Source organism: Motacilla alba, chromosome 1 (assembly GCF_015832195.1).
Source record: "Motacilla alba alba isolate MOTALB_02 chromosome 1, Motacilla_alba_V1.0_pri, whole genome shotgun sequence".
In the NCBI taxonomy this organism is placed as follows: domain Eukaryota; kingdom Metazoa; phylum Chordata; class Aves; order Passeriformes; family Motacillidae; genus Motacilla; species Motacilla alba.
Genome location: NC_052016.1, coordinates 39,381,980 through 39,400,726, shown reverse-complemented (window position 1 = coordinate 39,400,726; position 18,747 = coordinate 39,381,980). Strand labels below are relative to the sequence as shown.

General features: G+C 39.0%; 1 protein-coding gene across 2 annotated transcripts in view; it reads left to right on the top strand.

Annotated features, from left to right (window-relative positions):
* Positions 1–18,747, top strand: part of RSF1 (remodeling and spacing factor 1) — a 68,495-nt gene that overhangs the window by 41,754 nt on the left and 7,994 nt on the right. For both annotated transcript variants that reach the window (XM_038136407.1, XM_038136401.1), the window contains exons 8-15: positions 614–718; positions 2,046–2,125; positions 7,412–7,466; positions 8,765–8,871; positions 11,788–11,855; positions 12,962–13,169; positions 14,883–15,106; positions 17,025–17,216. In XM_038136407.1, the coding sequence (XP_037992335.1) occupies positions 614–718; positions 2,046–2,125; positions 7,412–7,466; positions 8,765–8,871; positions 11,788–11,855; positions 12,962–13,169; positions 14,883–15,106; positions 17,025–17,216 (1,039 nt within the window). The remainder of the gene's footprint in view (positions 1–613; positions 719–2,045; positions 2,126–7,411; positions 7,467–8,764; positions 8,872–11,787; positions 11,856–12,961; positions 13,170–14,882; positions 15,107–17,024; positions 17,217–18,747) is intronic.

Here is an 18,747-nt window from a genome sequence, read left to right as displayed (position 1 = left end):
GAGAGAAAGTTTGTCATTTAGGATGTTAGAGGTAAACATTTCAGTAGATATATACACAGCTTATGCCAGCTTTGTTCTCAAGTTTTATGGAAAGGAATATCTCAAATTTTACCCAACTAAATATGAACTTTCAGTAATTGCCTAGTTGTGGATGCCCTGCAAGTCTGCAAGACTTTGTCCCTGCTGCCCAGGTCATAAAGTTGTCCTGACTGAGGAAAAAGGCCTGGTTTCCTGCATAAGAGAGCGCAGGGAAAACAGGTAATACTGCATCTTGTTCAGATGGAGTTTTCTACTTAGTCTAGGATCTGGAAAGCATTACCAGATTCTACACTAAGGGCACATAGTCTACATAGTCCAGTAGTATTAAGTACTTAGAAGATACAGTAAGAGGAAATGTGGTGTTAGCATGGAAAACCGTGACAGATAAACTTCCCCATGAAAACCACCCCTGGCCTTGGAAGTATGGTACAGGATTAGTGGTACAGGGCTTTTTTTGTTTGTTTTTTTGGTTTTTTTTTGGCACAGTCCATTTCTGCATTGGCTGGGGAAATAGTTGTGGAGCTTGTTACATGTGAATGCCAAAAGACACTCATTACATGTTTTGTTTGCACAGATTTTGTTGTGTGACTCTTGTGACAGCGGCTACCACACAGCCTGCCTTCGCCCTCCGCTGATGATCATCCCTGATGGAGAGTGGTTCTGCCCTCCTTGCCAGCATGTATGCTTCCTGTGTGACTTCACTCTTCCTTGCAGCTTTCCTTGTGGTTGTGGGGATTGGCTGGGACTTTAACAAGTCCTTTCTATAATCTCTTTTGTCTGTTAACAAATAGACTGGGATGAATGGTAGGACTGCTGATCATCCCTGCTGTCCATTAGTAAAACTGAATTTGTGACATGGTTTTCTCTTTCTTCATTCTGCTCGTGATGAGTGACTGTGTGTTGCTGATTTTTAGATGGGAATCTCCAGTCACACTGATTATCTCCCATCTCTGATTAAATCACAAGACTAGTACAGTATTAAAGATATGCCTTAAATTTTCCCAAAAGAAACATTTAAGTTATTGTCTAGGAGGCAGGAGCAGTAGGCAACAAGGGATGGATCAGTGGCCAGAGCAAGCAGCTGTTTCTGAAGTGTTATTCCTTCTTCAGAGACATTTGTTCAGAAGCTGGTTAGAGAAAGCTGCTGTTTCTGATGAATCTCAGGGTATAGTTTGTCTCTGATGGGAAAGCCAGGGTTGTTCTAGTCAAGTAATAGACAAGTATGAGCCGTTATTCCAGGGTTAGAAGCAGGGTTGGTACTTGGGAGGATAAGCAGAAAGTGTGTGATGCTGCTCTTGTTAAATTAATGGGAAACCATTTGTACGTGTTTTCAGAATAATCTGCCTGATCCTAACCCCCTTCCTGGTTTTAGAGGAATGCTGTGCCAAAAGGGCTCTTGCTTGACAGTAAGCTAGAGACATTGGGCATGATGTGAGGTGACTCTCTTTGGTGATGGTTTTTAGTTGTCTTCTGAGGAGTATTTTAAAGTAGTGATGATTTTGAATATGTAAGAATGTTTTCTTTACACTTTTAGTTATAACTTATACTCTTCAGTATGAAAAATGACAGTTTGTAAAAGGGTGAAGAGCATCCTTGGAAATAGTATAATGAAGGCATTAACATGGACTAAGGCACAATTTGTCTACTAAAAGTCATTTTTGCATACAGCTCCTTGAGTATTTGATAAGGAAATGATCCTGAAGTGTATTTCTGCTTTTTGCTGCAGTGCCCACTGAACTCATCTAGTTCCAAACTCCTTTGCCATAAGCAGGGACAGACACCTTCCACTAGACCAGGTTGCTCAAAGTCTCATCTGACCTTGACTTGATGGTGGAGATATGTTTTTAAAGGACCGGCTTTATTGTAAAGCCTTGTTCATTGAAGAGGAGCCTCCAGTAGCAAGGCTTCTTCCAGATACAGTCTGAGTAAATGAAGAGTCTGAATGTTACTTCAGTGTGAAAATTGCTGGTTATGAAATAAACTAATACTGTGTTTCCTTCCTTTAGAAATTACTCTGTGAGAAATTAGAGGAACAATTACAAGATCTGGATGTTGTCTTAAAAAAGAAGGAGCGTGCAGAACGCAGGTACTGTTGTTTGGATGCACTCACAGCAGTGCTGTGCTGGAGGATGGTAATAATTGAGCAAGCATTAAAATAACTGGGGTCTGGGGAGAAAAGCAGTGATGAGACTGGGAATTGGTAACACCAATTTTGACTTCCAACCGATTATTGCTGGCTCAGTGCTGGGACAGCTTGCAAGAAGGGAGGAAATAACTGGAAAAGATAAGCAAATACATTTGTACTAAAATTTGGTTAAAGTACCTGAACACAGATTTGACTTTCTTGTACCAATAGTTAAAGGGTTACCAGCATTGTTTCAGATGACTGTCAGTCATGTGTAGAATTCCTGCTGTAAACAAGTTTAAGTCTTGACTTTGCTCCAAAAGTCATCCAGATTATTGTGGGATTTGAGAGTTGTTACTTTAGATCCTGTTAAACTCTGCGCAATGTACAAGATCATGCAGCAACTGCTGTAGGGCAGTGGGTCAGTGAAGTTTCACAGAGTGACAGAAAATTCTGAGTTGGAAGAGACCCACAAGGATCATCAACTTCAACTCTTCAGGGAATTCCCCGTGCAGGCATTGAACCCATAACCTTGGCATTATTATCACCCTGCTCTGACCAGCTGTCCACCCCTGCCTTTACCAAAGGCTAAATGCAAACGTATTTACTGCATTTAGGAACAGCAACAGCCTTAACAGTTGGAACATTCTATTGGCAGTTTTCAGACCTGGAAATGAGGGACATGAAACACATTCTGCATAATTTATACCTTTTAGGACATATATTGAGTACTTTGCAGAATTTAATAACGTCTGTATGCATTATTAAACAAAATTTTGCAATAATTTTATCTTAAAAGGCAAATTTCACCAGAAGGTGAGGCCCTTTTAAAGAAAGTAATTCTGCAGGCTTATATTTGTAGCAGGGACTGTAATATTACATGAGATGTAGTGACTCAGTGCTGGGAAGATGGGAGCACAATATGTGTCTGCTTTCAGCTTTCTTTAAATCTGTTTGTTATTGCTGTTGCAACAGCAATGATGATAGTGACAGATCAAGTACCAACTGTTCCTGATGTTACTACTTCTGCTCAGAGTGCATCTAGATCATACTGTGTTGAAATTACCCATTGCCAATTGTGCTGAATTTGTAGCTGTGGGAATGAAACTATCAGCTATTTTTATGAGTGAACTCAGCAAATACACAGCCTCCGTCTGTGCAGGAGTACGGGACTCGCAGGAACTCTGTTGCTTTGCTTTATGGTGGGAGTGCTGTTTATTAGTGAACAGTATTTTTGGACCTACTTCAGTAAATATGCTGCTGGCAAACATTACATGGAATGCTAGCTTTTGCCAGTCTGTCTTGCTTTCTTGAAATCACTAGTGTTGCATAAAAACACAATGTTCTGAGAGCAACAGGAGAGCATACAGTTGATGTCATAGCAGTTTTCAGTGTCTGAAGCAGCTTTAATAACTGTTTTACAATTTGATCCTCATACCAAATGAACCTAATGCTTTATAATGTATGCCATAAAATTGAGGTATAATAGACTTCACAATGCAATAGTTGAATATTGAAGTCTTCCAAATTAATGCTGTATTGTTGCAAATAATAAGGTAAAAAGGCTGAAGAATCATAATGCCAGAGGAAATGAGAGTCGTTATTACAGCTCAGTGTATAAGTTAAAGCAGGTTGGCTGCTTGGGGCACATACATACTTGAATGCAGTGTTTCTGAAAACTCGGTATGTGATTAGTGTCTGTCTGTTTGAGAAAGAGAAGAAATCCGACTCCTGTCATTATGGATCTGTCTACCTAATAGGTTCTTTGAATCAGTGTTGCTATCACGCTTTTTGAAGTAGTGATGTTGTGCTCTTTCCAGCTCTCAGGAGTCTGACTGAAGCTGATTCAGCTGCACAGCTGTGTGCTTGCACATCCCCAAACTGTAATGTCGCTAATTTTGTAAATGAAACCTTCACGTTTTCCATTGACTTAGAAATACATGGATGAAATTATACCTTTTTCCCCCCCTTTCTTCTGTTTATGAATTCAAGGCACTACCACAACAACCTGGCTGAATTTCAGGTTTCTCATGTACAGACTAACTTCTATAATCATGTCCTACCACCACCTGGAGGGAGTAGACATTGAAGCCTTCTAGGATCTCCCTTTTAATCCATGTTAGACACTCTGAGACTTCTTGATGGAAAATCCCTGTAGGAACTACTTGTCTAATTCTCCCAGGCCAAACCAGGTGGAGTACTTGCTTTCATACACACTTTCATGACTTCCCTGTAGCAGCTTTTGCAGCCACGTAATTGAGATAAAATGTTATCTTGAATTTGCCTAGGAAGATGTTATAACCAGCCAGTGCTTATCTACTGCTGCCCTTGGAGATGTCTTGGTTCAAATGTTTAAACTCTTGGTTAAAGTCTTGAGCTCCTGTCTGCCACACAAGGAATAAGGAATTCATTTGATACAGTTCTGTATTTCATTTCAAGACCTTGACCTCAGCAGGATTGTCTTGTTCCATTTGCTGATTTCTTAAGCTGTGTATACTCAAGCCAGGGAGAAGAGCAGCAGAACTGGAAGGCTTTGCTGATCATGATTAAAACAGAGTAATTTTTCTCATTTCCTGTCTCTTGATGTTTTGCATTACAAGAAATGAGAAATTGAGTAAACCATCAAAGAAACTTGCTGAATACTAAAATGTTTGCACTTCTAGTTCCTTTCTCATTTCTGTAATTGTATTCTTTGCCTTAAAATGTTATTTTAATTAATTTTCAAGGGCATAGTGATTTTGCACAGCATCCTTCCTCCTCATGCAACCAATCTAATGGTGCCCAGTTGGATGAGGATTTCTTTTCATCTGTCATGCAGAAATATTTATATTAGGATAGAAAGCCAATTCCTTGTATAGACAGCCAGTCACTTCAGTAGGCATAATGATACCGAGTTGTTGAGGTCTGTGGTTGATGGGGTCTCTGAGGTCGAGATGACCCCGAGGTGTTAGAAAGTCTTTTTCCAGCCCCAAGACCAAAGAAGAAGCCAAGATGCGTCAGCTCTCTTTTCAAGGTTGTTTATTTTTCTTTATCTATAACATTCTTTGTCTGACCTGCGGAGGTCTGTCTGGCAGGTTGGTTCGTGGCACACTGACTGCCCCTGAGGTGGTGTTAGTTTTTTATTCTAAGAACTATGTGTACTTTATTTACAATAATTTTCCAATACTGTCACCTATGTTAGACAGTCTGTCTCTACTCTAAACCAATCCAAAAGTGTCATTATCACAGCAGAAGATAGAGGACAAGAAGAAGCAGGAGAAGGACAAAACATGCCCAGATTCCTCCATCTTGCCTCTTGAACCCTCATTCTAAAAACCCCAAAATTCTACTTTTTCACCCTGTGATAAATTAGCTATCATTCTACTCAAACTCTTGTGGCTTGTAAATCTTGACACAAAGTTGGTAATTTTTTCCATGGATTAAAATCGAAGGCACAGGTGTCTTTGACTCCGTGCCAAGGTCTCTGAGCCCCCTGCCAGGGTCTGGAGCCATCCATGGCAGTCAGAGGAATGTCCTAGCTTTCTGACATGTGGTCTTTTTAGCTGTAACAAAACCTAAAATTCATTTTTACTCATTGTAAGTATTACTTTAGGAACTGTGCTTGTTAATTTTATTTAAGAGTATTATGCTAGAAAGTGCAGAAGGCTACTCAGAGGACTTTCAAAATTTACTTAGATTCTTTAGAACTTAATGAAATTTTTGCAAACAAAATCTTTACATATAGATACTTCTATTTGCAAAACATAACACAATGAAGTAAACATAGCTGAAATTAATATATGTCATGGGCATTGTTGCAGTTATGTGTGTGATGTGTCCTGTTGCAGTTCAAGCATAGGCTTGACAGGCTCATATGAGCACTCACTGTAACTTCAATTGTCTGATTCTCGTTGATTGAGACACTTCAGTTAAAAAATCCAGAGTCTTTCCAGACACCGGTAAATACCACCAACTTTCCTTGTGCTCTTAATGTCTTTAAATTACCCCTTGTTTTCCTGGAAAAAGGCTAGTAGGGACCTATGGTGATGGGAGTTTGGTTACACACCCTAGTCTGCACTAGTACCTGGCTATTCTTCCTCAGAGGCTGTTCTTTGAAAGCTCAGTTCAGCACCATGAAAATCAGCATGTAGTGCTGCTTGTGAAATGTTAGGAAATCCATCCCTCGTTAGACTGACAGATAGAACAGGACTTAGAGAAGACTTGCGTCCTTCAGGAGCCAGAGTTGTCCCTGAGGCAATTCATATGATGCAGAATGTCTGTTTTGAAGAAAACTAAATCTAAACTGAATTTTGCTTCCATAGATTTAATCCTGTAACACACTGTTGACAGGAGGACAGCCCGCTTCTCCTTACAAGAGTCCTGTATTCAAGTACTTCTCTATCTCCCATCTTTGATCAAGTGTTCTCTACACTGATCCATCCTATTTTTTCAACCCTTCTCTATAGGGTGTGTCTGCTGCCCTCCAGTAACTCCCACTGGCTGGCTCTGAACTCTTCAACTGGATCACATGTTTCTTGGAGAATGTGTGGTGTCCAGATGGTTCTAAGTGCTCCAGCCAGGTGTTTACAGGACTGACTGCCATGGCAGGTGTCCTTCAAGGTGTCCTGTCAGCTGTTGTCCTATTTGCACATCCATCTGTCATCATAGTTCTTTGAGCAGCAGTTTGACTCTGCTGATCTTTTCTCAGGCTATTCTTCTCTGGCAAAGAATTGCTCTGTAGGCAGTTATTTGTCCCCTGATGTTTCTAGAGTTGGTTCTTCCTGCTTGGGTCTAATGTCTGGCATTTATCTATTTTGGATTGCATTCTATCTTTACGTATTTTTTCCAGTTCAATGTGATTCTGAATTCCCGTTTTATCTTTCCTTGCCTTCATGATTGGTGATAGTTACAGATCTGACAACATAATCTTCATCACAGATCTGACAACATAAACTTCATCACAATATTTTTCAGTTGGTTTTTACTTGCTTTTTATACAGAAATTCAGTAATTTCTGTGGTGCCTGCCCACAGTCTTCAAGTACTGTTGATTGTCAGAACTCTTTGGAAGTCTCTTGCATTATACATGCAGGAAAATGTAATCACATGAGAATTAGCATATAATCCCAAGTTCAATAACTTTTCACTTGGAACATCCTCTTGGGATGCTTCTGCCTAGTAAGAGCTTCAAATGGTGCTAATTATAGCTTTATTTTAGATATCTGCAGACTTTCTATAAGCTTATTTTAATTTTCTTTCTCTCCTCAAGAAAAGAGCGATTGGTGTACGTGGGTATCAGTATTGAGAACATCATTCCACCTCAGGTAAGCTAGTGTGTCTATGTGGTATTATTGCTTTATTTTCCAAACTTCTCAGGGAAGAAGTCTCTCAGTGCTGTGTCAGAGGTGCTAGTAGCATCTCTTGGAAAGAAAAATCAATCTATATGCAGATCAGAAATAATTCTAGACCCTTCATTTTAGACTGAATATAGCAGAGAAACCAAGGGAGCTTTATGATGTTTATTAGAGCCACCTGATGCCGCCCAGAGTCCTCTCCTAGTGAGGGATTGCAGGACTACTTCCCTACTCATTGCAATTGGGTTTTGAGTTCAGTGCTCAATATTCAGTAGTTTGTAAAGGTGGGAATCAGTTATTTAGCTCTGGTGTTTGCTGTGCAGTTACCTAGGTCTGAGCTAATTGTCATGGCTTTCCTTTGGAACTGATGGAAACAAATGTTTCTGGCTGTGATTGAGGGGTAATGTGTAGTATCTCTAGGCAGTGCAGCGTTTGCCTTCAACGAGTGGATAAGGTCACGTGATTAAAAACCATAAACATTTAGTGTTTCATTAACAGATGCTTTTGTATGGTTTCCCTGGAGAAAAGAGGAAAAATGCTTTGATTCACATGAAGAACAGCCTCTTCTCACTTAAATACTCTTTAAAGCAAGTCTCTTGAAGTCTTAGCCAAATGCTTTCATCTGGAATTATATAATCTGTTCTTTGCAGTTCAAAATGGAACTTTCGTTCATTTTTAAACATAGACTTTCCACTCTGCCTGGCTGTAACAAGGCCAGCTTTTTCTCCCTGTCTCTGAATAACAGAAAAATAATTACAGATTTTACAAACTTGCAAAAGAATCTATGGCTGAAACCAAATATTTGAAGAATGCAGCCTGGGGGAAGATTATTTTGCTTTTAAACTAATAACTTGCAAACAATATAATAAAAATAATCTGCATGAATCTTTATTGAAACTACACTGTGTAAAGGTATCCCTGTGCTCAGTATGTAGAGGTGGTGGCTACAGTTTGTTCAGCTGCCACATTTACTAGTCCTAGGAGTATCACCCAAGGCATGATCTCAGCATTGCAGCATAAACATAATGATCCAATGGCCTGAACCCTTAAATTCTGTGTTTGGAAAGTTATGTAGCCTGTAAGGGCAAAATGTGCAAATTCATCTGAACTGCTGTAATAGGACACTATATTACAAGTTAAAATGTGCTGTGCTGGGCATATGAGCTTTCTAGACAGAAGGAATAATCCGTATTACAAGTTCAGTCATAATGAGTGTGAAGGGACGGAGGAGATAATGCTTTTTTGACACTTCTGTCTTATCTGAACAGGAGCCAGAAGTACCTGAAGGTCAGGAAGAAAAGAAGAAAGATTCCAAAAAGCCCAAATCGAAACTTGAAAGGAGATCTACAAGAACCCGAAAGTGCATAAGCTACAGGTCAGCAGCTTGTAAAATAGCTTGTACAGCAAAAGGCATACTGTTCTTTCCTTTTTGAATCATCCCACCACTTCTCATGTAAACTTTTACATTTAACAGAGAAACCCAACTAAAGTGTCTTTGTTCTTTCCTCTGAATACTGGTTTTGCTCAGTGGTTATAAGTTGGTATAGTGAAGGGGTGATGCATTAAAAAAATGAAAATGTATATGGTGTTTGATTCAGGAATACTGGAGAAGGTTTTGGTACTACTGCAGTTTCTGGAGTGAATTAAAGTAGGTGAATTAAACCTTTCCTTTCTGCTTGTGTCTCTAAAGACCTTCAATTCCTTGCTCTCTTCCCCCTCCCCGCCTTAGACCTTCCTTACAAGAAAGGGTCATGAAACTTACAATGTAATTATCTCACAGTGCATCTAAAAATGCAGCTCTTTAGAGAAATCTGTAACTCTTTAGAGATATTTTGACAAAAATGCAGTTAGTAAATGAAAGTGACAAGATTCTGTATTCTGAAAAGTAGAATAGGCCACTAAGGTTTTCAGAATTCAGCATGATTTTAATAGCTTTTGTTATCAGTGTATTACTAAGTTGTTTTTATAAAATGCTTTCTAAAAAATACCTTGTGACATTCCGTATCATCTTCAGTCCACCAGGCAAGTAAAATGCCCTTGGGATTAGAAAATAATGTGATTGCCTGAGAGATTGTGGTGATTGTGGTCCTGGATGCATTAGGAATATTTAAAAAAAAAAACCTCTATCTTTCCAGTAGTTGCTCTATGTAAACCTTTATCATCAAAAACTGTAACATTCCAATACTAGAATAGCAAACTTTCCAACAATAACCATCACTAGATTTATAGTCAACCTGGTTTGCTGCTGAAGAGAGGCATGGCATTTGCATAGGCTGGGTTTTCCAGCCTGGTCAGAACACTCAGTCTGACTTTGCTTAGCTGTTGGATTTTGGTAACTTTTTGGAATGAACAGCAGAAATCACACTAATGAAAATGCCATTACTGCTTTGGGAAATTAAGCATTCCTGTAGGGAATGTTATGCTACAGGCAAGACTACATAGGTCTGCTGTTATGTTAATGCCAGGTCAGGCAGCATCTGACCAGGAGAAAAAATCCCCTTGCCCATAGGGTGTGTGTGGCATGACTTCAGCAGGACTCATATTGTGCAATGACAGTAAATTTTTATTGCATGTAATGTTTCAGAAAAATCAGTCTTCTGATAAAAAGAGATAATATTTCTTACAGACTACATCATACATGTAAGTTTGAGCTGGTGAAAATATTACACATATCAGTGTGCCAGATTTATATGTCTGCAGTGAAGTTCCACTGGTGTCACTGAAAGTTGTGACAGCAGGGGAAATAAATGCTTAATGTCTTATTCCCCTGGGAAACAGATCTGTATTGTGGAGCATCCTGGTTCTCTAAGGGATCTGTAATCCCTTTGTATCACCATTCTGTTGAGTCCTCTCATGAGCAAGTTAGCAATATCCTGCATCATGAATAAAGCAGCAGCTGAAGAAATTATGTTCCATTACACCTAATGGACAAGCAGCTGTCAGCTCACCTGTGGCTGAGCTCAGGTTATTTGTTAGCAGTGGTTTGAAAGCATTAAGTGATTGCTCACATTTTAAAGAGGGTTATTTTTTAACTGTGTGGAGGGAAAACAGTGTTTGAGTAATGTGGAACTAATCTTACTAATAGAATAATTTCAGACTTATTTCCTTGCTTGGTAAAGCGGCCTTGAGAGTGGCATGCAGTTGTTGCTAAGGAATATTAAGATATCAGAAGTCCATCACCTTATTTTTAAAGTAGAACATGTTTTATCCTTACTATTGGAATACAGAGTAAAGTATTAGATTTCCTTTTTTCTTGTACTGCTGGAGGTTCCTGTGGAGGACCAAGGTAAATATAACTGAGAAGTGGAGTCTTTAATGAACATATTGTCCAGTCGTTAGTTGTCTGTATCTGAAAAAAATAAAACAAATAACTTTATGAAAAATGAGGAGAAGAGTTTGCATCTAAATAAAAAATGTCTTTTCTATATAGTTAATAAAATTTGTACTTTTGCATGTTGGAGCTCAAGGCATCTGTTTTTTTGGACAGGTAACAATCTTTTTTATGGAGTTTGAATTCATAACTGAAGAAACAAACTGAGGTCATCTGTGTTGAATTATGCATCTTCTTTCTTCAGTTTGCTGTTCTCTTTAAATGAGTTACTCAGGGTGCAGAGATTGATGCAGTTTTATAAAAATTGTTGCAGGACAGGCAGACTCAAAGACTTTGCTTTTGTGTGTCCTATTCAGATATGTAACGTTGCATTACAACTTACTTATGTAGATTTATAAGGGACTTTGTACTTTGTGTTTTATTTTATCTGTTCAGCTTAGAATGTTGCAGATCCATGAAGTATCATGAGCTTTAAGAGTAGAAAGCAGCTATGTGAAATCAGTTCTGAAGGAAAATGTGGACAGAAAAAAAGAGTTGTGCATTGAGTTTAATAGATGATTCTCAGGCTGTTTTGAAGGTTGGTAGAGCTAATGTAATCTAATAAAAGTTGTGGAAAAAATGGTGAATACTTTGTGTGAAAATGCTATTGAAACCATTTTAAAGAACTTTCAGGTTATATATGTTTAAATTCAGAGGCCTGTTGTTTAAAATTGAAGGGGATTTCTGTCATGTAACTCAGTAGTAAGACAGGCAATGGTAAATAATCCACCAGCAAATAGAAGTAAGAGACACAACTATGAGAATAAAATAGCCATTTTTAAAAAATTCTGGCCCATTATTTCAGTTAATTATGCATCCAGCCCACTCTGTTCAGTGTAATTTCTTGATTTCGAGGTATGTTTTTGTAACAATTTAATTAAGGTTCACTTCAAAGTGGTAAATGGAAGCTGTTATTTTTAGGTTTGATGAATTTGATGAGGCAATTGATGAAGCAATTGAAGATGATATCAAGGAGGCTGATGGAGGAGGTATGTTTCTGATGTTACTTGTTTTACATTGCAGTGGGGATAAGAAGATGGAGAGCAAATTTATTTTGATATGAGAAGGAACAAATATAATCCCTTCCCTTTAAACTCTGTAGTCTGTCAGGGATTTTTTTATTGCTGTATTTTTGGATGTGAACTAAATAATTTCCCTTAGGAGTGGCCATCCCATGCTGCCAAAAGATGTTAGAAAATTTGTGTGAGTTGATAGTTAAATCCAGCCTGTACAGGTTTTTATATATATAATGAATAAATTTTGGATTTGAGATTGGAATGGCAGCAGTACTATTGACATTTGTCCCCTGTAAAAAGAGGGCTCACAAATTGGTCTGCAGTTGGACCCCCTAAAGACTGGGTGTACCAAATTGTCTTAATATTCATTCAGCTCTATTAGGACTTCTCATCTGAACACAAAAAAAGTGAAATTCTGTTCTTTGTTGCCTGTTAAGGCAACATAGGACCTAAACAGAGATCTTCAGCACTATCTGAGAGGGATGGAGGTGGATTTGTGTTTCTGCACCACCTTAACTTGCTTTGAGAAAACAGCCATGAAACATTGTCCCTCAGTTGTTTGGCCTGTGGCATTTCCAGACACTCACCAGTTCCAGAAGCTCGTGGATGTACACAGACAATCTGAAAATCTCTGGGTGTGGAACACAAAGTCCATTACAGTAAACATAACTAAGTCTCAACACTAAAGCACCTTTTCAAAAACTCCACTTCTTGCCCCAACCACAACTCAAACCCTTTATCTCCCAAGAAGGACATTCAGCATTATGAAAAAAGTGTATTTTCTGGTAATTGCCCTCTCAAAAGGCAATTACCTTGGCGTGGTAATAGTCTGGTTTGGGGTTGAGTGTCAGAATGCAGACACTTAACCATGACCTTTTGCATGGACCTCATTATTTCTAAGTGATCACAGCTGGGCTGTGTATGTCAGCAGCAAGACTCTGGACAGAGTCTTGCTTGACAAGAAAATATTCTGCTTGACAGAAAATAAACTGAAGGTAGGCACATGCAAGAAAGATCTGTAGAAAGTTAAACAAGAAAATGAACTTGCTATTGTTTTCCCTTTCTGTTACTGAATTCAGGCATTGGCAGAGGCAAAGACATGTCAAATATCACAGGTCACCGTGGAAAAGACATTTCCACAATCCTAGAGGAAGAAAGGAAGGAAAACAAGCGACCACAAAGGGCTGCTGCAGCACGACGCAAGAAACGACGGCGACTAAATGACTTGGATAGTGACAGTAACATGGATGAAGAAGAGAGTGAGGATGAATTCAAGATCAGTGACGGGTAAGTCTGCAATTTAACTTCCACCACAAGTCACTGCCCTCTGCAGCCTTCTGTGACTCTGGAATGCCCCTGAAATGATCATGAGGAGCATGTTCCCAATGCTGGAATGGCACTGCATATTGCCAGTAAAAGTCAGAGAATGATAGAATGGTTCGGGTTGAAAGGGACCTTAAAGATCACCCAGTTCCAAACCGCCTACCATGGAGTCCTCCTGGCCTAGGGGAACATTGTACTGGAAAAACTGCATTCTGGATCCATGTGCTGACATCATCCAATCTGTATTTTAAGCATAATACATTCTGGAAACAATACTGTGATGTTTGAGGCCTTACTACAGGCTTCTGTGAGTGAAGGAGGCAGGTGGGTTCAGTTCTCTGGCTGATGTGACTGTCAAGCAGACGTCTGTAACAAAAATGTAGCTAAAATGAGGCTGGTTTTTGCCTTTTAAAAATTAGAGTTGAAAATTCCTATTTTGTGGAATTTTTTGGCCTGATTGTCATTTAGAAATTGGAAGAGGAAAATTTTCATTATTTAGAGCATACAAAACCTGTCAGGCAGATTCTGAAATTAGTTCTTGATTGCTGTTCTGTAGGAGGTAGATTTTGAAAACAGTCAAAGAAATGGCTTACAGTGTAAAAAACAAACACATGTCATTGCTCTGGCCGACTGAATCTCACTTTCCACAGAATTTCTCATCATTCAGTCTGAGCAATTACTGCTGTTAAAAAACCTGATAATTTTAGATTAACTTTATGCCTCAATGAAGCAACATAATAAAGCAGGCATGAGGCTGTAGGCTCTTTACCAGCAACTTTTAAAGCTTTACAGCAATCGAGTCAATTTACTAAGTGTATGGAAAATCTATACAAGATAGATGCAAATTTTGAGCTTTGTTTTTCACCTGTGACCATGCTGAGGACATTTCATTTGCACCTTGAATAATTGAGCTACATGTGCTGGAAATTTCCAATCAATGAGTGTAGCTGGTGGAAATGTCACAGAATTAATAGTGCATTGATCTGTTAAAGTGTGCTCATGCATTTTCAACTCCATCCTCTGCTTAGGGCCTTCTGGAATCTTACGCTGGCATTTAGATTCGGCTGGCAGCCAAATGCAAGTGACTGTGTACCTTCAGTATTCGATGGTTTTTAAAAAAGCCTTGACTCACTTGAAATTATGGGAATGTTACAAGTTTATAAGATTGTGAGGTGCATGTTTTGCATTAGAGCCATAGTTTTGTATTAAGACACAATATTCTGATTCTCGGAAATTGTGTGGGACAGTTCTGGGTTTGTGAAGGAAAGGTCACCTTTGCTAGAACATAGTTGGTGGTTTTTTCCCTCCACAGTTACTGCTATGCAGACATTACATTGCAATGAACAATATGAACACTCTAGAATCTGTCCTGTGTTAATGCCACCTGCAATGTTGGTTTGGCAGAGTGTTTATATCCACCTGCTGTTGTAGTCTGTTGTGTAATGTCATGCACTGTAGAACCGTGTCCCAAATACACAGCTGAAACATCATGTCAGTGATGGCAACTTGCTCTCTCTGGGTCTTTGCTCCTCTTTGTAAGATTTGTGGGGTTTTTTGTTTTGTGTAAAATGATACTTATCACTTGCTTGTAAAGTTATCACTTGTAAAATACAAGTAGTAGTTCAGTCCTTTGGTTGTAATACCTATCTCTATTGTCTGGGATTTTCCTTTGAACAGATCTCAGGATGAGTTTGTTATATCAGAGGAAAATCTGGATGAAAGTGAAGATGACCCACCATCAAACGAGGACAGTGACTCTGAGTTCTGCGCCCGCATATCCAGGAGACACCTCTCCAGACCCATGAGGCAAAGCAGGCGGTTACGAAGGAAAACAGTCAAGAAAAAATACTCTGAAGATGATGAAGATGAGGAGTCTGAGGACAATTCAAGCAGAGAGTCTGGTGAGTATAAGCAATCTTTGATATTTTAAATACTCTGTTCTGGAGAGAGAGAGAATGGCAGTCTGCGTTTCTGTCATAACTGACTAGCTTGTTTGCTTGCTCTGTCAAGTCAGATGTCATCTTTGCTGTTAAGCAGTTTGCTACTTGTTCTGCTGTCAGTATTTTTCAGGAAACTGATATTCTTGGCATTTCTAGATAATGATGTATTTAAATAAATTCTAGAGGCCACCATTGTGCATAGTTGTAGCTACCTCTGTACCTCTCCTGTTTGGCACATTATTATAGGAAAGAGGATGGAGACAAAAATGTGCTTCTTTATAGCTAGTGGAAGACCTTCTGAACACAGCTGTGAAAAAGATTCTGAAAGAAACACTTTCCATCACTTTTATGAAAGAAAACTTCAGTTATATTGCATTCTGTGTTTTCTGGGAGGCTTGAAAGCAAAGAACAACACCTTGAATCTCTCTCTCCTAAAATTGTCCTTAAAATCTTTAGTAACTGAAGACTCTTGCATCACAAGAGAACCTAATCATTCACTTTATTCTACTTGTTTTTCAACTACTTCATTTTCTGTTGGCATGGTTTGAAGTGTGAGAATAGTACCTATGCACTACATAAACCTCTTCATGATCAGCATCTTTCTCTGAAGACTGTCCTCCTTGTTTCTGCTTCATTTGAGACACAGACTAGAAAGTGCCAAATACATAAACACTCATTTTTCTCACTCTTATTCTGAATTTAAGGTTCTAACTATACTGGAGTGTTAACTTACTGCAGTGTGTGTTACATTACCAGCGTTTTATCTGTCTGTCTAGAATAAAGATGATGGGCATGTTGGAGTAAGTTGGTTTGGAGTACTGATTTCCAAAAGGAAGGTTCATACATGGACAGATGAAGACAACTATATGAGTGATTGGAGTAATTGTTATCTCCCTGTCCTCAATGCATCACTGCACTGGTCATAAGCTCTTATCAATAAAGATACTGGCAGAAGTCTAAAGAGATTGGTTATCTGTTCTGTAATGCACAAGAACAACTCTTTGTTTCCTGGTGGACACACATCTGTGATAAAAGCAAATGATTCCTGTATCATTCCATATATATCTAAAAGTATAATGTTAACAGCATGTTTCTGTTTCTCTCTTACCCTCATTATTGTTCCTGCTATATTGATCCTGCTTTAAGCCTGTTTTCAGCGAAGGAAATCAGGTGCCCTGCAAGAAGCTTTATTTTCAGTCGCCAGAGACGGAATTTCTTTCTGAAGCTGATTGACTTGCTCTGTTTTTTGTCTAATATTTTAGGAAGTAAAGAGGATGCCACTTTGATCCGTGGCTCATGTCAATTTCTAACTTAGAAACAGTGTGTGACTTTTATAGAAATGTATCTTGGGATAATGGTTCTGTCATAGCTCAGTGAAAAGCAGATGAAGTTGATTTGAGGCTATTTTCAACTGATGTAAATAAATTTAATTTTTAAAGAAACTAGCTGCAGTAGACTGGTGCAGGAAGAACTGTGATTTATGGTAAGTTTCTTCTGTATGGTTTCTGTTTTAAGCAAACTCACGATTGAGTGAAACTGGTTTTTGTTGTTAACTTATATAACTCAAGTCTTGGAGTTTCATCTTGTCAGTCATTTTTCATCTACCCATTCTTAAAAGTTTTCTAGTAGAGTACACATTATTTAAATTTTAAAAGCAGAACAGACTCTCCTGAGGCACTGGTAATGTGTGCCATCAACTGCATTTCAGTAAGGTTGTTTCCACTGTCAGGAGTTGTAGAGATGTCTTTGACACTAGTAGAGATGAGGCAGCAAAAACTGTGTAAGGAAACTATCTGAATTAGGAAGCTTACCTACATTTTTTATATGAGGCAGTTTTGCTTTGATGGACTAATGCACATCACTGTTTTGTTCCGTCCAGAGAGTGGTGATTACACAGATTACAGTGATGATGATTACCTGGAAACTAGGAGGAGAAGATCAAGACGGAATCAGAAGAGACAAGTTAATTATAAGGAAGATTCAGAAAGTGATGGCTCACAGAAAAGTGTCCGATATGGAAAGGAGTTGAGAAGAGTTCATAAACGCAGGCTCTCCACTTCAGATAGTGAAGGTAAACAGTCCAACATTTCCAAAAGCATATTTATGTCAGCATCAGCATGAAGGGAAAGTTATTTAATTCCAAGATTTCAAAGAACTGTCTTTCTAGAATTCATTGGTGTATCTCAGAAACTCTTTCCTTCTGAAACAGCCTACTGGTACTTTATTATGCACTGTGTCACTTCTCAAATTGATCGTTGCCCCTAATCCTGACTTCCAGGTCTGAATTTACTGTGCCTGACACAGAGTGTTTGGATTCCAAAATTGGCAGTAATACAGCTGTTTCACCACTTTTCTGTTAAGAGGTCACAAAGCTGCATCTCACCAGCCTCTAAAGATTCCCTTATGTAAGAGGAAGAGCATTGCCTCTGGTGCCCTGACTGTTTATGCTGGTGGTTCAGACTCGTTCCATCTCCTTTTTAAGGAGCTGTGCCAAGTGCAGAGGAAGCCTCTCTCAGTCATGTCAGGCACACCATGAGTGATTGGTGTGCTTTGTGATTTATAATTAATTTGCTTTTACAAAGTCAGCCACTGACTTTGGCTGTTTTGGATTGTGGGTGCCTGGATTATCAGACTTTAGCTCTGGCTTTCCGAATGCTGAGTGGTGCAAGTTGCAATGGATACCAGGCTTCCTCAGAAAATGAGCTGTCCTTGGCAGCCCGAGTGCCTCAGTTTTGGAAGGGCTCTCCTGAGATTACAGAGTGGTAGAGTATCCTCTAGGTGAAGGGAAACAAGTATGTGATGCAAGTCTGTAGTGTCTCAAAAACATGATCTTCAATACAGCCTGTTCTCAGGCTCTGTGGTGACTTTTTTTTTGCCAGCACTAGTGGCTTTAAACATTCCCTGATTGACGTCTTTTCTTCATAAAGTCCCATTCCCTCAGGTATTTTAAGTATTGGCTTTCCATGTATTAAAATCAGCACCATTTGGCACCTTTCCAGCACTCTCACACAGTTCCCACAGTATATCATAAAACAAATAACAGTGTTACTGAAATTGTAATTACTTTAAAAATAGAGGGACACTGACAGTCTCAATCAACTTAAACCTACATTAAATAATACTCTTTAAAATGAAAATTCCCATGATTTCTAATGGGAATTACAAAGAGAGAACAAATTATGTTTGCTGTTTGATTTTTTTGTTTCCGTCTTTTCTCACCACAACCATCAAAGACTGTGTAGGCTGTCAGTGCGTAGGCAATATTCCAGTTTGCCAAAACACCAAGCCGCCCATTAAAGAGTGGCAAACTTTAGGTGACACTTTGCTTTAGAAGTTGTATATAATTTGAGAGTGGCAGGGGTATAGTACAGCTTTGTGTGTGTGTGTGTAGATACATGAATTTTATGACAGAGCAGGCATTATTTGGGTTCTGAGTTTCTGTCAGGGTACAAATAAAGCACATACGATGAGACAAGGAATGCAGTTCTGTGTTATTCCCAGCATGGAGTTACCAGTTTTAGGCGAGAACACACCTACTTCCAAAGCCTCTGGTACTCCTCAGATTGGAAACAGAACATCCATAAATTATCAATACTTGCCAC